This window comes from Elgaria multicarinata, chromosome 9, assembly GCF_023053635.1.
Source record: "Elgaria multicarinata webbii isolate HBS135686 ecotype San Diego chromosome 9, rElgMul1.1.pri, whole genome shotgun sequence".
Taxonomy (NCBI): Eukaryota; Metazoa; Chordata; class Lepidosauria; order Squamata; family Anguidae; genus Elgaria; species Elgaria multicarinata.
In genome coordinates, this window is record NC_086179.1 from 35,258,673 (window position 1) to 35,282,621 (window position 23,949).

The 23,949-nt window shown below is 40.3% G+C and overlaps 1 protein-coding gene across 1 annotated transcript; it reads right to left on the reverse strand.

Moving 5' to 3' along the window:
* Positions 1 to 4,085: 4,085 nt before the first annotated feature.
* Positions 4,086 to 18,827, reverse strand: DMC1 (DNA meiotic recombinase 1). The gene is made up of 13 exons (XM_063133543.1): positions 18,771 to 18,827; positions 18,437 to 18,481; positions 17,360 to 17,506; positions 16,613 to 16,695; positions 13,923 to 13,975; positions 11,747 to 11,788; positions 9,269 to 9,344; positions 8,639 to 8,730; positions 8,013 to 8,086; positions 7,784 to 7,898; positions 6,093 to 6,153; positions 5,187 to 5,303; positions 4,086 to 4,367 (listed from the first exon to the last, which is right to left on the reverse strand). Exons 1-13 carry the CDS (start codon positions 18,825 to 18,827, stop codon positions 4,298 to 4,300), a joined length of 1,032 nt encoding a protein of 343 aa, XP_062989613.1. The 3' UTR covers positions 4,086 to 4,297.
* Between the last annotated feature and the right edge of the window lie 5,122 nt (positions 18,828 to 23,949).

Consider the following 23,949-nt stretch of genomic DNA (forward strand, 5'->3'; position numbering starts at 1 on the left):
TTATTTATTTCTTACCCGCCTCTCCCTTTGGATCGAGGCTGGGAACATCAGAATAGGAATCAATACATCTTAAAAATTCTTGATTTAACATTGATCTGAATAGGCCTTCTGGAAAAGGCTAGTCTTTAAAGCTGCCTTAAAATCACACAGAGAGTTAATTTTACGAATCTCCTCCGGCAGGCCATTCCACAATCTGGGAGCGACAGAAGAAAAGGTCCTCTGGGAAACTGATGTCAGCTTAGTTTTAGCTGACTGAAGTAAGTTCACCCCAGAGGACCTGAGTGTGTGGGGCGGACTGTATGGGAGAAGGTGATCCCGCTGGTAACCTGGACCCAAACCATTTAGGGCTTTAAAGGTAATGACCAACACTTTGTACTTTGCCCGGAAACTAATTGGCAGCCAGTGGAGTGACTTTAATGTTGGGGTAATATGCTCACCCCTAGATGTACTGGTGACCAACCTGGCTGCCATATTTTGAACTAGTTGAAGTTTCCAAACTAGGTACAATGGTAGCCCTATGTAGAGCGCATTGCAGAAGTCAAGCCTTGAGGTTACCAGCGCGTGCGCTACTGTCTTTAGGTCTTCTGACTCTGGGGCGCAGCTGGCATATCAGCCAAAGCTGATAGTAGGCACTCCTGGCCGTTGCATCTATCTGGGCTGTCATTTGGAGTGACGGATCCAGGAGCACCCCCAAACTGCAAACACAGTCTTTCAGGGGGAGTGTGGCCCCATCCAGAACTGGTTGACACACCTCCAAACCTAGGTCAGAGCCCTTGACAGCAAGCACCTCTGTTTTGTCTGGATTCAGCTTCAGTTTGTTTTTCCTCATCTAGCCCATTACCGCCTCCAAGCATTCATTCAGAGGAGACACCCTATCCTTAGCTGATGCTGTTATTGAAGGCATAGAGAAATATATTTGGGTGTCATCAGCATACTGATAGCACCCTGCCCCATGCCTCCGGATGATCTCTCCCAGCGGTTTCATGTAGATGTTAAACAGCATTGGGGATAGGATGGCACTTTGTGGTACGCCATACAACAGCTCCTTTTTTGAGGAGCAACTATCCCTCAGCATCACCATCTGGAATCTTCCTGAGAGGTAGGACTGGAACCACCAGAGCACAGTGCCCCCGATTCCCAAACCCCTCAGGCGTTCCAGAAGGATACCATGGTCGATGGTATTGAAAGCCGCTGAAAGGTCCAAAAGTACCAGCAGGGACACACTCCCCCTGTCAATACTCATGCGGAGATCGTTCACTAAGGCGACCATAGCTGTCTCAACTCCGTATCCCGCCCTAAAGCTGGTTTGAAATGGGTCTAGAAAATCTGTATCATCCAAGGCTGCTTGGAGTTGGAAGGCAACTGCCCTCTCAATCACCTTGCCCAAAAATGGAAGATTTGATTGAATTAATTTAATCTGTAATTATTAAGGTCCAGGGAGGGCTTTTTTAGAAGCGGCTGTACCACTGCTTCTTTTAAACATGGTGGAAAACTCCCCTCCCTGAGAGATGCATTAATAATATGTTGTAGTTGTAGTCTAACTGCATCTCCTTCCTGGGCGACCAGCCAAGAAGGACAGGGATTGAGAGGACAAGTTGTCTTCCTTGCTCATCCAAGCAGCTTGTCCACATCATCAAAATTCACCAACTGAAACTGATCCAGTGTAATCCTACTCACAGAGTTGCTGGACACTTCAGCTGCTGTTTATACCGACGGCATCTAAATTGGCTCTTATCTGAAAGATTTTATCTGTGAAATGATTATTAAATGCATCACAGTGAACTACCGAAGGCTCTAAAACTGGGTTCAGGGGAGGAGGTGCCTGAGTTAGACCCCTCACCACCCTGAACAGTTCTGCTGGATGTGAATTCGCAGACCCAATGCGGTCAGAGAAAAAAGCTTTCTTTGCTGCACGTATTGCCATCCCATAGGAACGAAGATGTTCTCTATGACGTGCCTTGTCAGATATGAGACGAGTTTTCCGCTCCAGTCGTCGACCTTCCCGCTTCAACTTCCTGAGATTTTCTGTTGTCCATACTCTGGTAACCTCCAAATTAGATTACTGCAATGCCCTCTACACGGGGCAGCCTTTGAAGACAGTTTGGAAGCTGCAGCTTGTGCAGAATGCGGTGGCCAGATTGATAGCTGGAACAGGGAGGTTTGAGCATATAACACCGATTCTGGCCCGCTTGCATTGGCTGCCTATACGTTTCCGAGCCCAATTCAAGGTGCTGGTTTTAACCTATAAAGCCCTACATGGCTTGGGACCACAATACCTGATGGAACGCCTCTCCCGACATGAACCTACCCGTACACTGTGCTCAACATCTAAGGTCCTCCTCCAAGGGAAGCTCAGAGGATGTCAACAAGGGAGAGGGCCTTTTCGGTGGTGGCCCCCCGACTGTGGAATGATTTCCCTGATGAGGCTCGCCTGGCGCCAACACTGTTATCTTTCAGGCACCAGGTCAAGACTTTTCTCCCAGGCATTTGACAGCATTTAACAACGCTAAGCTTGTTTTCTAACGGACCCCAGAACTGTTGTTTTTAAATGGATACTGATGTTTTTATACTGCTGTTTTTTATGGCTCTGATGGTTTTTAAATATTGTATACTTTTTAATGTTTACTATTTTAACTTTTGTGAACTGCCCAAAGAGCTTTGGCTTTGGAGCGGTATATAAATGTAATAAATAAATAAATAAAAAGGATTTTTCAAACACGATAAAGATCTGTACTGTAATATATTAAGCACAGTGATATAGATGAACTGTGCCTAGACTTTAGTTTAAAATCTTGCTTTAAAGTTTAAGGGTGCAATCCTGTCCATGTTTAGATGGAGAAAAAAGTCCTACAAGTTCCTAAGAGTCCTGCTCCCAGTTAGATTTTGAAAACTCCAGAATACAAGTGGGAGAAAGGATGCTGGACTAGGTAGGCTTTTCTTATGTTCTTATGGTTGTATCTTGGCTTGTTTGCACAAAACATATTTTAAACCGACCACATTGCCCTGGTTCGGAGTTAGTTTAAAACGGAAGTGGATGCTTCTGAACTCATGATCACACCGGAGGAAGAGGGAGCACATGATGCCATTCAAATGTTCCCTTTGTGTTCAGGGTGTTCAGCATTGCCTACTGATGACTGGCATTGTTAAAGAAAACAGAGCGCCTCATAGTTGAATGTGCTGGTACAGTGAGGAGTGGAAGAAGAAGCCAGTTAGAATAGACTTGATACAAATAAGCAGATGGAAGAGATATTGTAGTTTAATGGTTTTCATATGCAGAAAAACTGGCAACTGTTATAATTTATTCAAAACAAAAACGTGGGCGTTTCAATTTCAAGTAAGCACAATTGTGAAGACTCATTTTTTTTAAAAAAAATAATTAAAACCACCTGTGCAAACAATTACCATTCTTCATCACAAACAATTTCTATTTTCCTATATCAGTTTGTGGTTTATCTGGAAGCTCCAGTGACAAGTGTACATTTTAAAATGGGGATTGATGAATATTAGTTCATTCTCAGTAACATTCCATGCTATTATATTCCATCTTACCTGCATATGTAATAAAACTGCAAAATACATAGGCAGTAGCCCTTGAGTTAGCATGTGATTTTTACAACTGAAGCATCGCTTTAAAAAAAGAACAAAGAACCAATAATAAAATCTATCAAAAACAATGGGCCAGTTCGCATGATAAGCTATGGTGGCTTGTTTTAATCCCCATCGCATGCCAAGCACAATTTCCCTAATTACTCATTTAGGTGTCATGTTGTCTGAACCCAGGAGGCATGGGTTAGGGTTACAATCCTCAAATAACCCTATAACAGGCCATGGGTTGCCCGCGCCCGGGTGGGTAATTAGGAAAATGGCAACTAGCACATATGGGGTTTAAAATGAGACTTGACTTGTTTTGATCATACAAAATGTGTCAATCCCTTAAAGCATTTTGTGAAACCTCAGTAAGTCTTGATTCTCATGACCACTGGGCACCTCTAAGCCTACTGAAATTGCTATGTATTATCTGTAGCAAGCCAATTGCTACCTTGCACAGAATCTGTGTTGTCTTGCAAAAAGCCCAACCCTACAAGTGGCAGAGGCTGCACATGGCAGGCTTACCACCTGCACAAAGCGAACGTACTCAGCTATTTCAAAGGATCACAACATTCTCAGTAATCATGTTAACAAACCTCAGTTCTGAATTTTCTGAATTTGGGCCGATGAACACAAGTAACCAGGAATTGAGGAACCAGATACAGTTGTCCGAGTGGAAGTGTGTCAGTTGTTCACTGCCATGCTCTGCCTACTCTTTGGCATCTCCAATTCCTCCAGTGGTTATTGCAAAGGTGGCTTCATTTTCAGGCATTTCAGGGCTGAGAAAATACAGAAATTGACTCCATATATACAGATGGCATGTAGAAAAGGTGAACATAAGTTCTGTGCATATATCGTATTTCATTTCAGCTCCCAAAAATAGGGGCATTGATCAATTTTGATTATATGTTCTCATTGGATTGATTGCCTTTTTTATACCATTTGAAATGTCAGAAGCAAACAGCCCCCATTATACAAGCTTTCCATGCATCTATTTTCTTCTTTTCTTACTTTACTTCTGATCTACATTATCATAATTGAATCAATATACAGACTTGGGTTGCTTTCAGATTAAGGGCTCCTAGCACTAACTGTCAAAAGGCATTGTGCAGTGATTCCATTATTTATGCATTTACTTGTTTTTCTGGTAAGCAAAAAGACAGAAGAATCAGTGTAAAAACATGGGAAGGCTACAAATTGAAGATAATGATGTCTGGAGACCTGCTGCTGCCACCCCACCCCACCCCTACTGGCCCTGTAAAATTTAGTGAATGAAGCAGTGTGATTGCCCAATAAACACCTTTTCTGGAATCCCCTCATTTTCAAAGTGGAGTGCCTAATTCAATCATCCAGAACCTGGTGCCCTCCAGATGTGTTGGAATACAACCCATCATCCCCAGCCAGCATCACTGGGGATGCTGGGAGTTGTAGTCCAGCATATCTAGAGGGCACCAGGTTGGTGAAGGATGGCCTAATTGATTAATTCTTCCTTAATTTTCACATCCATACATACAGAAAAAGAGTTAACTGGAAAGCAAATAAACCACAATAGTCCCATATTCTGACGCGTGTACTGTGCCATTCAACTTCTATATTACCTATCGTATATCTTGGCAATACGCAATTCTCCTCTTCCCTTACGCAGACTAATCCTTGTTGTAGAAGCATGAGCAAGGATGTGGCCTCCAATGGGTTTCTTGGGGTCTGCCTGAAAGCTAAAGCAAATAAAAACAATCTGTAAGAACTGTAAGACAATTCCTTTAGCTGATGGGCAACCTACTTTCTCTTCCTGTATAAAACATTGTAGAGCTTCCGTCTTGCCAAGAGTCTTTGGAGCTTGATCTGAGACTCTGGGTGCTTCCAGATGGAAGGCTCCTAAGCTAACACTCAAAAAGCATGGTGTAGATATTCCATCTTTTCCTCTTTAACAGATATTTTTGTAGAAAGCAAAAGATGGCAGTGGCAAAACATGGCAGGGTCACAAGTTAAAGTGGATGACATCTAGACCCTCAGTAAAATTCACTATCTCAGAGACATCAGAATGGAGAAAATCCCTGGAAGAACCTATTTGACAGACCACAGGGTGATTCATACAAACACTTCCCTTTCCCCCATCATGTACTGTGGCAACACCGCATGTTGCAAGTGTCCCTTGCAGAAATGTTTCCCCACTGTTTGTTTGGACAGCATGGGAAAGGGCTGTGCACGCATAGAGCTTCTTCACACGAGGAGGGACCCTGAGTGAGCTAGAGCCACTCCTTTCATGGTAGGATGCATGGAGAGCCCTTTCCCATACCTTCCAAATTCCCGGATGGTGGACAAGCATTTCTGCCATGGGTAATAGCAATGGATGTGTATGTGTGTGTTAGCACACACAACCCCTTGACCTCATGTGAGTCACCCTTGTATCTTCCCACTTATACTAGCCTTTCCCTAGACTACCTTAGTTCCTATTTCTGTAGTTTGTGAAAATCGTAAGGAAAAAATAAATTAAAATTGCTTACGTCATAGTTGCACCTGGGTCAGCAGTCATTTGGTTGGTAATAAACACAGCTACATTATATTCTGCAGTGAAAAACAAAGGACAAGGGAGAGGGGTAGATACAATGAGAGAAAATTCATTTTGTTAGGATTCCTGCCAAGATCCTTTTATGCATTTCTAATTTTCATGGGAAACTGCCCACTATAATAATAGACAATCCTGTTAGTGTCTAATAATCCTAGCATTATGTTCTAGTCAACTAAAATGTTGTTACTAGAACTTTTCTAATAAATTGTTCTATTACTTTAGTGCATTTTCATCTCTGCCTTTTCTCCAAGGAGCTCAGAACAAAGTCCGTAGGATTATCTGAAAATATGTTTTCAAACTAAAAACAGCAGAGAACAATCCATAATCCAGGCCAATAAAATAGCATTGTGGTCTCAGAGAGCAATAACAGTTTAAAATTCAGCTCATCACTTTAACTAAAGGCAAATTGAAATAAAGAATTCTTTAAGGTTCATTTAGAAGCCACCAAGGAAAGAGCTCTACTTCCTTTGGGAGGGAGTTCCACTGAAAAGGCTGCCTCTTCTGGCCACCAATCTAACTGATCTTAGTAGTGTGATCCCATTCTCACAAGAGTCCTGTGATATAGGTTAGGTTGAGAGATGGTGGCTCCTTTACGATGATCAGTAGAGATGAGAAGCCACAGTGGCTTCTTTTCCCCACCCTGTATATGCTGTTTGTTGTAGGGGTTACATAGTGGTTTGGAAGCTACCCCTGCTGCACACCTCGCTGGATTTAGATGACATGGCAACCCTGCACTGTGACAAGGGTAATTATGGAAATGGTGGGTGCATGAGCAGCACGCACAGGATGGGGAAAAGAAGCCACTTTGTTTTGTTTGAACCTTTGTTTGTTTGCTGATTGTCCAAATTCAGTCAGTGACTGGGTTCACGCAATGCGACAACCTACACTCAAGGATAAGTCTGGATTGTTGTTGAATTGTAGGTTGGTGTTGAACCATGCATTGTTCTTTTGTTTGAATCCAGTTATGCTAACAAACATGGTTTGATAACCATGAACAAGCCACAGTTCACAAGCCAACAACAAACCATGGGTTGTCTTTATGGGTTGTTTGTGGTTAACAAAAGAGGGTTTGTTATCATGGCTGGGTTCACACAACACAACAACCCACATTTTAAAATGACCCATAATTCAACATCAGCTACATTCAACCCATACTCAACTCACTTGGGCTCAGCTTGTCATTTTATCCAAACCCAGGGGACATGGCTTGTTTGACGGGGAAACATTCCTCAAATAACTCATGGGCTGTTGTAAAGTTATTTGATAGTTGTTTCCTCCTCAAACAAGTCATGCTGCCTGGATTTGAACAAGATGACAAGCCACACCTGGGTGGGTATGGTAGCCAGCATGTGCCAGGGATTAAAACAAATCAATATGGCTTGTTTAAGCCACAGTGACTTGTTTGATTATGCACACCAGCCCAGTGACTTACCCAAGGGTTTATGGCTAGATGTGGAGATTTAAATTCAAAAAAGTAAACCTGACACTCTATTCACAACACCATACTGAGTTTCCTGGCAACATATCATTTGATGAAAGCACTGGTGCTTTCAAAAGTGGTAGTGGGCTATATACAAACATCTGTTTTTGTATATAAAAAAACTCTGACTGAAATGTTTCTTCTACCTTCTGATATTTTTTGAAGCCTTGACAACATCTGAGCAAGTTTCTGTTGCCTTTCAGCCAGTTCCCCACGACCACTGAAGTCTACACGGAACAGCGCCATAACGGAATCTATTATCTGCATGGTAATGGTAAGGAGGGAATGTGTAGGAGCAGAAATTACTTAGAAAGCACTGAAAGTACACATTGAGGAAAGTAGAGCAGATAACTAATATGGTTACAAAATCTATACCAGTAATTTGAAGATGCCGGGTTCCTCATGAAATTTGGCAGCAACGTAATCAAGTAATTCCATCTGATGCTCACCTTGTAAGGAGGAAGTGCCATGAAAGAATAATGACAGGAAAAGCCATTTGAAATCATTGTGAAGGTGAAAGAAAGAACAGAAGTAGTTTGCTTAGCTCCAGAGGACTTAGTGGCAACATCCTGTTAGGGGGCAATCCTATGCATATTTACACAGAAAAAGTTCTACAAACGACTCCTAGCAGGCTGGTATGCTGAGAGTTGTAGGAGGTTTTTCTGTCTAAACATGCATAGGACAGCACCCCTAGCTGATGTGAAAAAGAGAGAATTTGGGAAAGTATCACATAATTATCAAGGGTTCTTTCAGATATGAGTAAGCCTTGTGCTCCAGTCTTATTAGATGAAAATAGTTACTTGCACGGTTTATCGGAGTTCCTAGTAAAATAATAGTACATGCCTAGGTGCAAGCATATTCAGAAATGAAAAAATGAAAAATAGAAGTAATTTATTAACTATAATCCACAACATTCCTTAGGATCCTTTGGTACTGAAGTGAGAATTATTGAATCATAAAGTGGGGAGGGTTTCCATAGCATCTTTAGTTTGCAGTCTTACTAGTATATGCCCGTGCATACAGTACATTGTCAAGAACTGCATCATGGTCTGCATTGAAGCGATCAGCAATGTCACGAAGACGGTCTGGACGACTGAAGTGTTTCTTAGTTAAGGAATCTCTTTTATAAACCAGCTTCTGAAATGTGGTAGGCTTTATATACACTAGCAAATAACCCCACCAGCAGTTTTTCATGTGGCAAAATGAATTAATTTTTATTTATTTTTATTTATATATTATTGTATTTATATCCTGCCTTTTCTCCTCTAAGGAACTCAAGGCAGTGTACATAATCCTCCTCCTCCTCTCCATTTTATCCTCACAACAACAATCCTGTGAGGTAGGTTGGGCTGAGAGTCCATGACTGGCCCAAAGTCACTGAATGGGTTTCCATGGCTGAGTGGGGACTAGAACCCGACTCCCAGTCCAACACTTTAGCCATTAAACCACACTGGGGCAGTGGGGGCCTACATCCCCAACCCAACCCAGTAATACTCAGATTTTACAGAAATGGTTGTACTTCAAATCACTACTCTGCTTAATAATATAACGTACACTTCTTGAATTTATTAATAGGATAGGCAACACTTCCAAGCCATCCGTTAAAGTGTAATATCTTATCAAAAGGATACAAGGTGTTTTCTGTGTCAATGAAAATAATCTTCCCACCAGTGTAGCAGCCATCTGTTCCTGGAAGTTGGGCTGTCACTATAATGCATAACAGTGAGTGAACAAATATAAGATAGCACAATTTTTTCAATATCATTTACAATTCTATGTGAAAAATGGATATCTTTATGTATTTATTAGCAATGTAAGAAATATAAACAAATCTCTACAATTAATACATTTCTCACATATTTCTCATGTATTATCATAACCTCACAATTAGATTGCTGTAATGCACTCTATGTGAGGCTGCCATTGAACCTGGTTCTGAAGCTGAGTTAGTGCAGAATGGACCAGCGAACTCTACTAGCTGCCTATTAGCTATCAATCCATGTTCAATGTTATGTTGTTGACATTCAAAGGCCTAAACAACTTGGGAACATAGGAACATAGGAAGCCGCCTTATAATGAGTCAGACCATTGGTCCATCTAGCCCAGTATTGTTGACACTGACTAGCAGCGGCTCTCTAGGGTTTCAGGCAGGAGTCTTTCCAGCCCTACCTGGAGATGCCGGAGATAGAACCTGAGACCTTCTGCATGCAAAGCAGATGCTCTACCACTGAGCTACAGCCCCTCCCTGGGACAAGGATACCTAGTAGGCTGCTTTCCCCTATATACCTGCTGACCTTTAAGATCTTCAGAGAGGGCCTCGCTGGTCATTCTGCAACCAGCAAAATGTCACCATGAAATATCTTGAAGAAGGGCCTTCTTGGTTGCAGTGCGCACCTTTCGGAACATCCTCCCTTGTGCAGTTTGAGAGGCAGATGTGGTATGTTTTGAACACATCTTGAAAATGCACTTGGTCTCCCATGCTTTCTCTGGCTTCCAGTTAATCATATGCTGCTCCATCTTACTGTTCCTTGCATTTCAATATTGCTTTTATTGTTATTGTAGTTGAAATTGTTTTTAAAAATGCATTTTAAATGAGTTTTTCAATATTTATATGTATATCATGTATGGGCTAAAGGTCCAAGTAGGGAATGGTGGTTAGAAGTGTTGGGGTGAATTTTCTTCACAGAGGAAAGAAAGGACTTTATAGAGTTAAAGTGCTTGGCAGATTTGTCTCTGGACTGCAGCAGGTGTTCAAACCGGAGCCTGGCAGTTTGGCCTACGTGCAAGACCTGGAGTAGAGACAATTGGTTAATTGAACCAAAGGGGAAAAAGTATTTAAGATGTCCCTGTTTAAAGGCATCTTGTTGTCAGGTTGTCAGGCTGTCATGTTGTTGGTGAAGTGTGCTGTATATATCGATGACCATATGTGAAGGAAAGTTTGTTTCAGTAAAGTTATTCTTACTGACAAAATCCTGTATTGATTTTTTCCTCAGTAAGCCTCTCAAGTCAGAAACTTAGTGCTTCCAGCTATCGAGTATGCTACGCATGCTACGGGAATTAACTAGGATTACCGGGTATTTCAAGTAGGCCCTAGCTGACAAGACCTTATGAAGATCAACTTTTTTATGCTTGGATATCTACCACATGTGAATTCTGTTGGTCACTTTATGAATTTTTGTTTATGATAATTTGGTATCCAGTTATGTGTGTCAATCTTTTGCTGGGAACTACAAGACTGAAAGAATTGGGGCCCTGTCTGTGAAGAATTGATTGTGGTAGGGAGTTTAAGTGCTGCAAGCTGTTTCACAAGTCTTTGGAATGTTTCTCTTTGTAACCTGATCTATGGAAATAAAAGCCTTAATGCAAAAGGACTCTCACTTTTAGAGCCAGGTAGCTTAAATCTGACATACACTGCCCAATAGCCAAAGTTTACAAAGACTGAAAACCTTAAAAAAACAATATTGTACATAATTTCAAAAACATTTAAATATAAACAAATGCACACACGGATATAGGTGGAGTCCTGCAATAAGTAGGGGGTTGGACTCAATGGCCATATAGGCCCCTACCAACTCTACTATTCTATGATTCTATATAAATAATTTTAATAATCAACAATAAGAAATCCCATGCCCTGTTTAAAAACTTTATCATAAGCTGCCAAATGCCTGAGAAGAAATGCTTTAACCTGGCACTGAAAAGATAACAATGTTGCTCCACATGGACCTCGCTGGGGAATATGTTCCATAATTGGGGACACCCACTGAGAAGGGCCTCTCCTTTGTTGGCATCTTCTGAGCCTTCCCTGAAGAAGGCCCCTGAAGGACAGCCTTAAACGATGAGCATAGTATCCATCAGGTATGATGGTCCTGAGCCATGTAGGGCTTTATAGGTCAAAACCAATACCTTGATTTAGCTATATAAACCATTTCTTAACAATAATTAAAAATAGTGCCATTTTCTTTCCGCCCCCATTTATACTTATAAAAAATATACTTTTAAGACTAATCTTGATGCAGGATTATTGTTATTAGATATTATTTTAAAAGCCAACTACATTTTTTAAAAAATAGAACATACAATTCTCAGTCTGGTCATTATATACATACCACAAAGAGTATGGGCAAGTTGAGTTTTGCCAGTTCGGAATTCTAATGTAAAAAAAGAAATAAAAAATTCAAATGTGCTAGCTATATGAGTGATAAAAATCCTCACCTAAATATTTTAAAGAATTCTTTTGTCTTTCATCTCCACTCAAAGTTTATGCTGTAGAAAGATGAAATGTGTGCAAATACACTTACTAACAGGGGATGCATGATAGTGCTCTACTCAAAAGATCTCAAACACACATGCCAGATTTTGTGATTTCTTCCAAACATGGGATCCAGAGCACAGATGGAGCAAGACATCTTCAAGGGCTTTCCCATTCACTTCCCTGGAAGGAGCAACCCTATGCATGCATTATTTGATGCATACAGAAGTGCTTTCATCATTGAAATTAACATAGAAGCTACTTATACAGGAGCTTAAGGTATATACTGAGGCGTATATTGGAGACTGTATCATATCAATTTAGCAAATCCCAGTAATGTCATTTGAAGTTACTTTCAAGTTTTTCTTTTTTGGTTTCCTAGGCACAATTCTGCAAATAATATGGGTGTTGCTTGTGGGCATTATGTCAACTCTGTTATGTTAAATAAGTAGCATGCAGATGATCCTAACATTCTCTTTTTACCTTCAAGTAAGGGTGCAGGCTGCCAATCTGTATTGGGACCAGCACGCACAGCCCAGAGGCCACGTCCAGCCATCCTGGAGTCCCAAGACTGGCCCTCCCAGGTTTCCCAGAAGGCCACGCCCCCTTCTCTTGGTCCTACTCCCTTTCCTGGCCACCAGTTGTTTCCCAGCTTTAGGGCATATTTAATATGATATTGGGGTTGAATATTTTCTTTAAATTACCTCTTAACCCTTTTTATTCATACCAAACAGTTTCAGAAAAAGGCAAACAAAATGATCAGGGGGCAGGTGCAACTCCCCTATGAAGAAAGGTTGCAACAGCTGGGATCATTTAACTTAGAAAAAGGGAGGAAACAATAGAGGTGTACAAAATTATGCATGTGTGGAGAAGGTAGATGGGGAACTTTTTTTCTCCACTCATAATACTAGAACCTGGGGTCATCTCATGAGGCTGATTGGTGAGAGATTCAAGGCAGATAAAAGCAAGTACTTCTTCACACAGCACATAGTTAAACTATGGAATTGATGAACACAAGTTGTAGTGGATGGCTTTAAAAGGGATTGGACAAATTCATGGAGGCTAAGGCTCACAATGGCTCATAATCCTGATGGCTATATGTTACCTCCAGTATCACAGGCAGTACAGTATGCCTATGTACACCAATTGTTCGGGAACATGGGAAGGAGAGTGCTGTTGCACTTATGGCCTGCGTGTGGGTTTTCTCCAGGCAGCTGACTGGCCATTGTGTGAACAGAATGCTGGACTAGATGGACCCTTGTTCTGATCCAGCAGGCTCTTCTTATGTGCTCATGTTCACTTGTCTGCCTTGTAATTTGCGTATCTTTACCAATGCCATCACTGCTCTGTAATCAATAAGTGTATCTGACAGTTAACAATGAAGACCAGTGGAGGGAAGCAACAAGCACAAAGGGTGGGAGAGAGTCGAAAGTGGCTGAGGACTGCAGGAGAAGGAGCTTTTCAGACAGGTGGTAGTACCTAAAGAAGCCTTTAAAAAAAAAAGGTGTTCTCTAGCTGAGGATGAAATTGACAAGGACATTGGCAAGAGGAGGATAAGGGTATACTGGACTAAATTGTGGACAGCGGTATAGCATTATTACACTCTTGTGCAAGACCCCCAAAAATAAAAATAAAAAGTTTGCAAATGCCTTACTGCATTCCTAAGGACTCAGAAAATTAATTCCATTTGGTAAACTGATGATGGGGAGGGGGATTTTCTCTAGGTGGCTGGCAATCCCAGCAGACCAATTGCTGAAAGAGTGCTGATGTAGGAACCAAGTTAATGAGGAGTTCTGCCACAAAGGCAGGAGAACTGAAGGGGGCTAAGGGGGAAAACAAGCCATGGAAAGCTTCAGAGCGCCAATTGTCTATCGAGTTACGTGAGCAAAAAAACCAAGCTATGGTGGCTTATTCTCAGGGTGGCTTAGCGTGATGTGTGAACTTGCCCAAAGAATAGTTCACTCTCTAATATATACATATGCATATATACAATTTACATAAGTGGCCATGTTCCAGAACATTCTTTCACTAACCTCCAAAGGCTTCTGTGATTGCCATGCTTTCAATCCCACCACCCAGGAGTTTACTAGAAGGGCAGAGGAGAGGACAAAAGGGAAAATCAGGCAAAATAGGCCACAAAGCCAAGAAAGCAACATGAAATTAATTTTTTGTTCTAATTTAAATGTGCCTTGGTGAAAGATTCTGCCTTTGATTTTTTTATATATATATAGCTTGTAAGGAACAGCATGGATTAGCTGACTCCTTTCTTACAATATTTTTTGGTAAAGATTAAAGTATCTTCTGTTACAGACATCAAATACATTCTGTAGAGTTGCTAATGTGTGGCAGCCAATGTTACTTAGTAGATAGGATATGTATCTAAGGAGAAAGATGCTCAAATCCCAGTCAAAGACCTGGTTCAGATGTCCACTTGACTGTCATGAACACCATCATGAACAGGCATTCGGTCACAAGCTATCCCCTTCCCTTCTTGCACTCTGACTCTTTTCCTCACTTCCTATAGTTTGACATATCATCTGAATCGGGCAAACAATGTTTATCACAAACCATATTGTAGTTTCCTATAAATCAGATGAGTTATTATTATAGCATATTTTTATCCCGCCTTTCAGCCAAAAAGGCTCCCAAGGCAGGTGGCTTACAAAGATATTTCTATATGTAGAAACCCACTTAAAACGATAGTTTACATTTCTGATTTGTAGGCAAACTATAGTTTGTGTTAAGTATGGTTTGCCCCATTCAGATGTCATAATATGCAGTTACCACAAACCAGGATGTGAAGGAGGGGATCTGAACACATGAGCCTAAAGCCCTTTCATGACAGTTAAACCCTTTTCATCCATGACATCTGAACTGGATAACAAACTGAAGACAATGCCTTAGGTGAGAGCATTTCTCATCCTTAATTATACAAGTGGGCATAAAAGTGGAAACCCGCATTTGAGTTAAGGAATATAAAGTACCAAGACATTAGGAAATGTTTTTGATAAGAATATTGATTGCACATCTAGTCCTCACAGAATGTCTGAAGGTACCTGATGGAGGTTAACGTTACTTTGAATCTAAAGTCAGTACCTAGATGTAAGATGCCCAGGACTCCCATTTATTCTGTCCTCAGTTCCTTGGAAGAAAGGTGGGATATTACCATAACATTAAAAAAAAATCAGGGGGTTGTACTGAATCCAAATAGCTAGCTGTTCTGACTGCTCTAGGAGAAGAAGAGCAGAGTATAAATAATAAATTGATTGACTAGTGCAGAATTTCCTTTCTTTTCTCATTATGTTTAAATATTTTGGCCACAATCCAACACATAAGCGCACTTAAAACCATTGAAATAAATTAGCCTAAACTTGCCTAATTCTGTGTTGGATTATGGCCTTTTCTAATTTGCATACTATATTTTAAAAATGGGGAGCAATACTATGGTCACTAGACACTGTCTAGAGGACCACAGGATTCCTCTGTGTCTGGGAACCGAGGTCGAAACCAGGGCTCGACCTTGGAGCCCAAAAACTGCTCTCCCATCCCCCTCATAGTTGATGCAGTTCTTGCCATGCCGGCTCTACATCTTTGTGCTTGGAAATGGATTGTGGAGGGAAGAAAAAAGGGTGGTCCCAGGGGCAGGGAGGGGAAAAGACTATGGAAGTTGCTTTATCTCCAGGCCCCTTCCCTCCCCATCCCCAAAGTCACACCTAGACATGCAAAATCTAGGCAAAAACGCAGCGCAGCCAGAGCACTCCAGTAGCCCTGCATAGCATAGGTGGCAGCCTCCGATTTGGGAGGCTGCCAACTACTGGGATAGGATTGCACCCTAAATTATGCTTTAAAAGATGGTATGGGGCCCATCTGCCTGATGGTCTCCGCTTTTGCCTAATATAGAATATGGGGCAGTATCCAACGCTGCCCATGTGTTAGCAGGACCCACAACTAGTGCAACGAGAAGCTAGTGGATTTTTAAGCAAATAGAAATGAGTTGATACACTTGTTTCTAGAACAGAGCAGGTCAACAAAATTTGCAGGAGGAAGCTCTGCTGATCTGTCCCATTCTGGAAATGAGCTTTTCCACTCATTTTCAGAGTTACTTTAGGAAGGGTTAGTTTCCTGTTGTGATAGCAGTGGGTCCCACCAGCACAGCAGAAATGACAGGAGCACATCAGCAGTATGGATTCTGACCATTATCTCCCACTGTTCTATGCTTATAATTTTATTGATACAAATCAATATAGCAATGGTAACTTTACGTGCTAAAGAGAACAATCCTATGGTTTTTGGTAGAGTGTCGCAAGTATCATAGGATTGTTCAGAAAAACCCTTCTGAGTTGGAGACAGTGCTCCAACTTCGGAAGGAGGAGTCAAAGATCTCACCCCACTCCCCTGCCCCCTTGCACCAGGTTCAGAAAAAAACGACACCAGCTGCACTCCAAGGTCAGCAAATCAATGTTGTAGGAGAAGGAAATGGAGCATTCTGGTGGATAGGGAGGGGAGGAGACTGGAAGGCCAGAATCTGAGGTATCATGAGTCTTCTCCAACCTCTTTCCCTTCCCCTCTGAAGCACCTTCGCTAGATGGGCTGAAAAGTATATTAAATTCAATCTGGAAATAGAGCTTATTACCAGAACAAATAAAGCAGCAAAAATAAAGCAGCAAATAAAACATGTGTAGGGCGGGATTTAAATAGAAAGCAGTGTTTTCTCTTTACTAACTCAAATTCCTGACTTCCAGTGGGGATATGGAATACCATCTTCCGCTTCTCACTATACTCAAAAGCTGTTAAAAATCCTGGTTCCTGTGAGGAGTACAAAGCAATTGAAACAGATTATTTTTAGCTTGATATGACCCTCAGGAAACAATATTGTGATTTAAGAATTGTAAAATCCTTTGCACACTGAAAAGTGCAATGGATATAATAAAGAGCAACTATATAGCATCCTCCATTAAAACTATTTTTTTCACTTAACTACCTTTTGTGATATGCAGCACAACTCTGTGCATGCTTACTCAGAAGTAAATCACATCATATCCAGTGGGGCTTATTTCCAAGTACGTAGCCTGAATGTATTGAGAATCAAAAATCTCAAAAATTTGGCTGCCACTGATATTTTGAGAGGTAATGGCAGAAAACTTTATAGTTGCAGCCTGACCAGAGGGTCACTTTGGATTACTGAAGTAGTGAACTAATTGTAAGTTTACTGGATGCTTTCACTGTGTATTTACCATGGGTACATATTGCAAAGTTATGACTCCCTGCAGTGTTGTTTCAAAATGAATAGGCAGTGAAATAAATGTATGCAATTGCCTCAGAGGATCACTGTTGAAAATGTAGTTCCATAATATGTTTCAAGAAAGCAATAGTGGATTTTACAGATTATTATTCTAATGCTCCTAGTAGGAAATGCCCCAAAGATAATTGAATTGGATAATCTTATCTATGACCAATAGATTTTGTTTACTATAAGCTTGTTGGCTGCCTCTTTTATCTTCTCCACTTTGGCCTCTGAGAGTCCTTTCACATTGCATAGCGCTCGCCGTGTTGTCATCTGAATTCCTTTGATTGTACAAATTCCCACTGATTTCAGCTTTTTAATGTCAGCCACATTCTGTGAAGGATATAAATATGATCTGAACTCTTGAAGATCATTAAATGTTATATCTGAAAGGCTAATCAACCATAATCTTTTTTTCTCACCACAATGAGGATTTATGAAGGATTTCTCATACTGGTATGGTTTGTTAATTTATTTACTCAATTTGTATAGGCTGCCATCAACTAAAGTGCCCATGTATCCTCCTTTACAGACGATAGTCCTTTATTTGAAGGACTGTTCAGTCCAAGTCTGGACAGCCATTCATAAAGAACAATGAGATGGAAGAGCTAGACCTTGAAGTTCTGTGGGCAGTTCACAGAAGAAAGAATAAAATACAATATTAAAATACGAAATAAATCATTAAAATATAAGAAAGGCAATAAATTGCAGCATATTTTTCCTTTTTAGCAGAGGAAAAATAAAACTAATTAGCAGGTCAGATTACAGAATAAAACTCAAACATTGAGAGCATAGTTTTTGTTTTTCTTTAAACACACTTTATTAAAAGGTCTGGGTGAACAAAAAGGTATTCACCAGGTAGTAAATTTTTTAAAAAAATCTGAAAATTGTATATTTTCTCCTTGAAGCTCAGAATATGATGACAGCTTCATAATAGGAGTTAGCCCTCAAGCATTTACTTAGGGATACTAAAAGGAGGAATTTGGCAGCCAGAGTCTGAAAGCCAACAGAAGTCAGTCCAGAGCCAAAAATGGGCAGATGGATCCCCTTTTCTCTTTCTGCCACCCTTTTTAATCTCTGTCTTTGTGACTCTCTTCCCCTCTCTCTTCTGTCTTGCTCAGCTGGCTGCTGCAGGAGGAACAGATCACTTTTGCCATAGATTTGAATTGACTGCTTGCAGAGGGCTTTTATAGGGCAAGGGCTGCAGATTGCTCACTCCTGTATTAGTGATATAGATAAAGATATATCTTTGAATGTACTTACAATGCCTTGCTTCTGTAACAGATCAATGTCCTGGAAAAAGGATTCCTAAAAGGTTGTAAAAACACCACCAGAGTCTTGGTTATTTTGATAGCTATTCACCCATAACTCAACTAACAATACGTTATCATAACCCTAACCCTTTAAAAGTTATTTTAAAATATATTAATAGCAGTATGTGTATTTTATGTGCATGTAACTATACAAATCTAATTAGTTTACTCAAGGATGAACCAAACGTCCTGTTGAGTTTTCATTCCATTTTGTGTAATCTTCTCAAGGAATACAGATACGAAACAGGCTGAGAACTACTACTTAACCAACTTTGCATCCATACCTCATCATCTTGGCATCCTAGTTCTTCCTGTACAACTTGATTGTCCATGGATTTCATTGTGATAGAATAATTTCAGTCAGTTCTAGAAAAATAATTTGATGTTAAAGCATACAAAGTAATGAGCATGTAACTCTTATCTGTCTGGAGTGTGAACCACTTGATGCTGTATAAGACTGCAATTTTTATCTGTAATATAGCCTGTAATATAGCCTGGCCTAATATAGGCTGCAGAAATAAACTATCTCAGCTGGAAAGCATTTCATCTAGAGACAGAGACATATCACCCATTGCTAGGATGTGGGGTTTGGGATTGGCCTTGATCCACATCATTTCCATCTAGAAGACATAAAGATATAGATCAAGAAGTCATTTTCAAAGGAAAGGTTAGAGAAAGGTAAAACAAAAGTTAATATATTATTTATTCAATTTATAACCTGCCTATATACAATGTACTCTAGGCAGATATCAGTATTGCAATTGAACATCTCTTTGACATCTTTTCAGTTCACTGTACTTTTGAATATTTATGATACATGAAAGCAAACCTAGCGACTATTGTAGTGAGATATATCAGTTATTGGCTTCTGCAATCTGAATATCTGTGCCTAATGTTATCATATGTATTATTCACTTCCATCACTCTGAAGCAGCAAGTAGTCAACTTCTTCAGACTGGGGAGCCGGCCTCCTATGGTCTTGAGAACTTTGAAGCATCTGTCACTACAACTTTGCAAATTTTCATATGGGTCTATTTCAAACAGCTCTCCGCATGAAAATGAGGTGATAATGTCACTATATGTAGATTTAACCATCTCAAAAATAAATATATATGGCTTGGCCTCAGTATCTGTTCTCTCATTTCAAATTCTGTGGAATGCTTGCAGCTGTAAGAAAGAATGACACATGCCACCCAATCACTCAGTTTCAACTCCATGAAATGCAATTGAAGTGACAAGTGATATCACAGCAAGGAAGAGAAAATTCACTAATATGCACACATCATGTTTTAAAAATAACTTTAGGAAAAGATAAAAATATTTTCCTGAAGCAATTTAACCACCCCCTCCTCGATAATGATAGATGGGAAACATTAAATAAAAAAGTACATGTTTTCATTCTTGATTTTTCTAAAATCTTGTATGTATTTCTAGAGACTGCTTCATTCTGCATTCCAGCTTTCTTGAACATATATTGTTTCAAATGAGGTTTGTTTTTTGTTTTGTTTTAAATACAACTTTGTTCATTTTCTGGTCAAGACAGCAGCTTTACACATCAGGAAGAAGGAAAGCTGTAGATAAACTCTACATCTTATGTTCCTGTGCTTCAAAATCAAGTTGGAGCTGTGGCTTCAGATAACTAGGTTGTTGTTTTTTCTAACTTTGAGGTAATTCTTTTTTAAAAGTATGTAAGCATCAATGTGTCAGTGGATAGTTCTACCTTGTACGGCTCTCACCACAAAGTTACTAAAAGAAATCACCTAATGAAAGAAAAATAGTAACATGTGAACCTATGTCAATACGAAAAGCCCTCATTATTATTATTTTTTAAAAATCAGATAAAATAACACATCCAGAGAAAGCAGCTCAGGATGGCACACAAGATTGTCCCCTCCATTTGATTCTTACAACCCTGTGAGGAAGGTTAGGTAGTGAAGTATATTAAGTAGATTAAGGTTATTCCCCTTCAGTGTTTCTCCTAATGTCACTTTTACCTCAGCTGGGTTACAAATACCAGAAGTGACCTTGGCTGGGAGAAAAGCATCAGAGAGAAAGGGTATGATGAGGTAAGTGGTGTGTGGGGGAGGGGGGCGGTCATGTTCCTTCACCCTCCTATTCTTTTGTTCCAACAAATCACACACACACACACACCCCTCAGCCTTTGTTTTATACGTGCTTGGGGCTGGCCCTGGTTTAAACCTAGAATCATAGACTAGCAGAGTTGGAAGGGGCCTACAAGGCCATCAAGTCCAACCCCCTGCTCAATGCAGGAATCCACCCTAAAGCATCCCTGACAGGGTCTGTTACTACGAGCTTCTTCAGACAATCGTTTCAGAGTTTGGGCTCACAGTCCAGTGATGAAGGGCAAAAGTGGAAGCAGAGCTGCCAAGCCTGAGGAGAAAAAGTATCCAAGTTGGCTTCCAAAACAAGACAACTGTTATTTTGGGCCAGGGTGTACAAAGAAAAGCAATCACAAAGTTGACAGATAAAAAGCACAACCAGGTTTTATCCTGGTTGTGCTTTTTATACTGTATTTTGTATTTGTGTTTTTAACCTGTTGGTTGTTTTATTATGGTTTAAATTTTTGTGAACCGCCCAGAGAGCTTCGGCTATTGGGCGGTATAAAAATGTAATAAAATAAATAAATAAATACAATCCTATCCACTTTTATACAAGATATCTCAACTGCCAAATTGGAGTGCTGCTTGACAGATCAGGGTAAAGCCTAGTGGTGCTTATAGGCCGTGTCCCGTGTCATAAAAACCTAGGAAGAGCCATGCTGGATCAGTTCAAAGGCCTATCTAGTTCAGCATCCTGTACTTGCCAAGCCTATTTATTTATTTATGGTATTTCAATGCTGCCTCCTAACTATGTTCTCTAGGGGGTGCAGTGAAAAGGTTGTTAAAATACAAGATAAATAAAAAACAGAATTAGAGTACAAAACGTAACAAAGATTAAGCAATAAAATTAAAACGCTGACAGGTCTTAACACTTTAAAGTCAAAACTTCTAAACCAATTTAAAAAGGCCCCCCAAAGGTTTTGTTTTGGCCTCTCGCTTAGATTTTACTTGTGCCCCTGGATGACCTGAGAAGGAAGCTAAGATCTTGAAACTTTGGTTTAAACTCTGAGTTCTGGCAACCCTTTATTCCTTGTAGCCTGCCTTCCAGTAAGGATCAGAGCGCATATCACCCCTCAGTCCCACCCAAGCTTATATACCAGCCACCTAGGCAGTAGTAGCTGGAAGTCTGTAACTGCAGGTTTAAATTGTGTTCAGTGCAGCCCGTCAGTCACAGGCTGAGGGCAAAAGCCAGGGTGCGGAGATGGGGTGGGCTGGTTTAAAAAAACTAAACAAAAAACGTTTTGGGATCCTGATTGGTTCACAGCCTTACTATTCAGCTTAAGCGGGCTGGTGCAAATTCTGAAACTGATTGTGTTAGGAGTAGGTAGAGGAGTTAAGAGAGAGGAATGTGGGTACAGGAGTCAGCAGTCGACTGAGGAAGGCCAAGAGCAAGAAGGCATTTTATTGTATTCTTTGGAAAGCCAAAAGTTCCCATTAAACAAAGCAAAAAGTGCACAAGTAAGAACATAAAGGGGTGATATACTTCTTTTTCAAAAGACAAATGTGCTTGTGTGTGCCAGTTTCATGTGTTATGCAGCCGCCTACACCATGTACTTGTGGGCTTTTGTATGCCCAAATGAGCATAAATAAATTTTTTACCTTTATCATTTACCAAGTCTTAGTTTGCATTTTGTATCTGATAGAGATAACAGTACAAAACACTCTGGAGGGTGTATGTGAAACAGAAAAGGCAATAGTAGAACGACTGGGACTTTTGTTCAAAAGTATCACATTTATTTACTTATATTCAACATTTACATACTACCTTTTTTAAAAAAAAAACTATTCAAGGCAGCAAAATAACAATAAATCAAAATAAATCATAAATTAAAACTACTAAAAATCACAAACAGTGCAAAGAACTGTAGCTGTAAAAAAAAAAACCCTTTAAAAAGCCTGCTGAAAAAGACTTGGTTGCTCACCAGAAGATAACCCCCTACAGGACCAGGCAAACTGCTTTTGACATGGTGCTCCACTGTTTTGGCAGCCTCATAGAAAAGGCCCTGCCCATCATACCCACCTGTTATACCTCAGGTTGCAGGGTGACATGAAGCAGGGCACTGGTAGATGATCTCAAGGTTTGGGCAAATTCATATTGGCTCACATAGGACACATGCCAAAGTTCTGAAGTCCATGCCCACATATGGGAGACACATATAGCCCAAATTGCCATCCTTTGCCCTCCAAGTAGAAACCCAGGCCAGCCCCAAGATATTTTGCTGTCTGAGGTGAAAAATCGCAGCCCACCCCTACGCCAGAAACTTTGGGCATTGGCCTAGTTATTGGGTTTGTTTTTAATCAAATAGTGCCTTGTTTCATTCTGAAGTTTCTGCAGTGACAAACCTACCATTAAGCAGAATGAAGTGGTTGCCTCAGGCAACTGATTTTGGATGTCATGAAAGGGCAGCAAAGTATTACTTATTACTGTATTTTTACTGCTGGGCAGGGGATGACAAAATTGTGGGGTTCTGCCTCAGGTGCCAAAGTAACTATGTACTTTGGTTGGAGGTAGAGGGCTTTTGCTTTTTCAGTGGTGAGGGATGGGTAATCTGCACATGCTCAGCGGCATCTTCATCTTTAATTATTTCATGGGCATAACTCCATCACTGAAATCTGTGGTAGTTTGCTGATGGGTCAAGATGGAGATTAAGGCTAGAGTCTGTACAAGAGTAATCTCACTGTTATACTGAACTACAATGTGCCCGTTTTATTATACATTTCCCTCTATAACCCATATACAGAGGGAATACAGAAATGGCTTTACCCTCCAGTTAGAATTGTTACATGTAGTCTTTGCCTCAAAAAAGAATTGACAGTTGTTACTTCAGACATTTTAAATGAGCATTTTAACAAATCAATGCCAAAGACTGTGTAATCCTGCATGCCACTAGTTTTGCTAAATAGACCACTACCTACTTTTTTGGTATAGGGTTAAAAAATCCAGATAGGAAGAATTTGTGCCAGACTGACTGTGACCACATTCACTTTTTCAGGTCCAGGGATAACACAAATTGTCAGGTGCAGTTTTTTGACATGATTATTTGTCAGGATATTTTATGTAAAACCACCATCTCCTTCTGTGGGAATGGGTTAGTTCATGCTAATACTGCCTCTTAAAGGAGATACAATTTTACTATTCTCATTTTGCTTTAAGGAAAAGGAGAGGAAAACAAGGAGAAAATAAAAACATAAGCTTAAACATAGTCTTGCAAACAAGATACACTAAGATCTATAAAATGTATAGAGTCCTGAGTAGGAAAGCTAAAGGTAGTTTTTGTGTACCCCTATACTTTGTCTGTCCAACCTAAGATTTCTGAGGCCTGTTTTAGAAAAGCTGCAGCAA

Excerpts from the sequence above, each read along its gene's own strand:
- DMC1 (XM_063133543.1), bottom strand. The coding sequence starts at position 18,827 with ATGAAATCCATGGACAATCAAGTTGTACAGGAAGAACTAGGATGCCAA. Across the intron at positions 8,087-8,638 it reads GTATGCACGGGCATATACTA|GTGAGCATCAGATGGAATTA; the intron begins GTAAGACTGCAA and ends CCTCCTTACAAG. Across the intron at positions 7,899-8,012 it reads CCGGCATCTTCAAATTACTG|ATAATAGATTCCGTTATGGC; the intron begins GTATAGATTTTG and ends ATTACCATGCAG.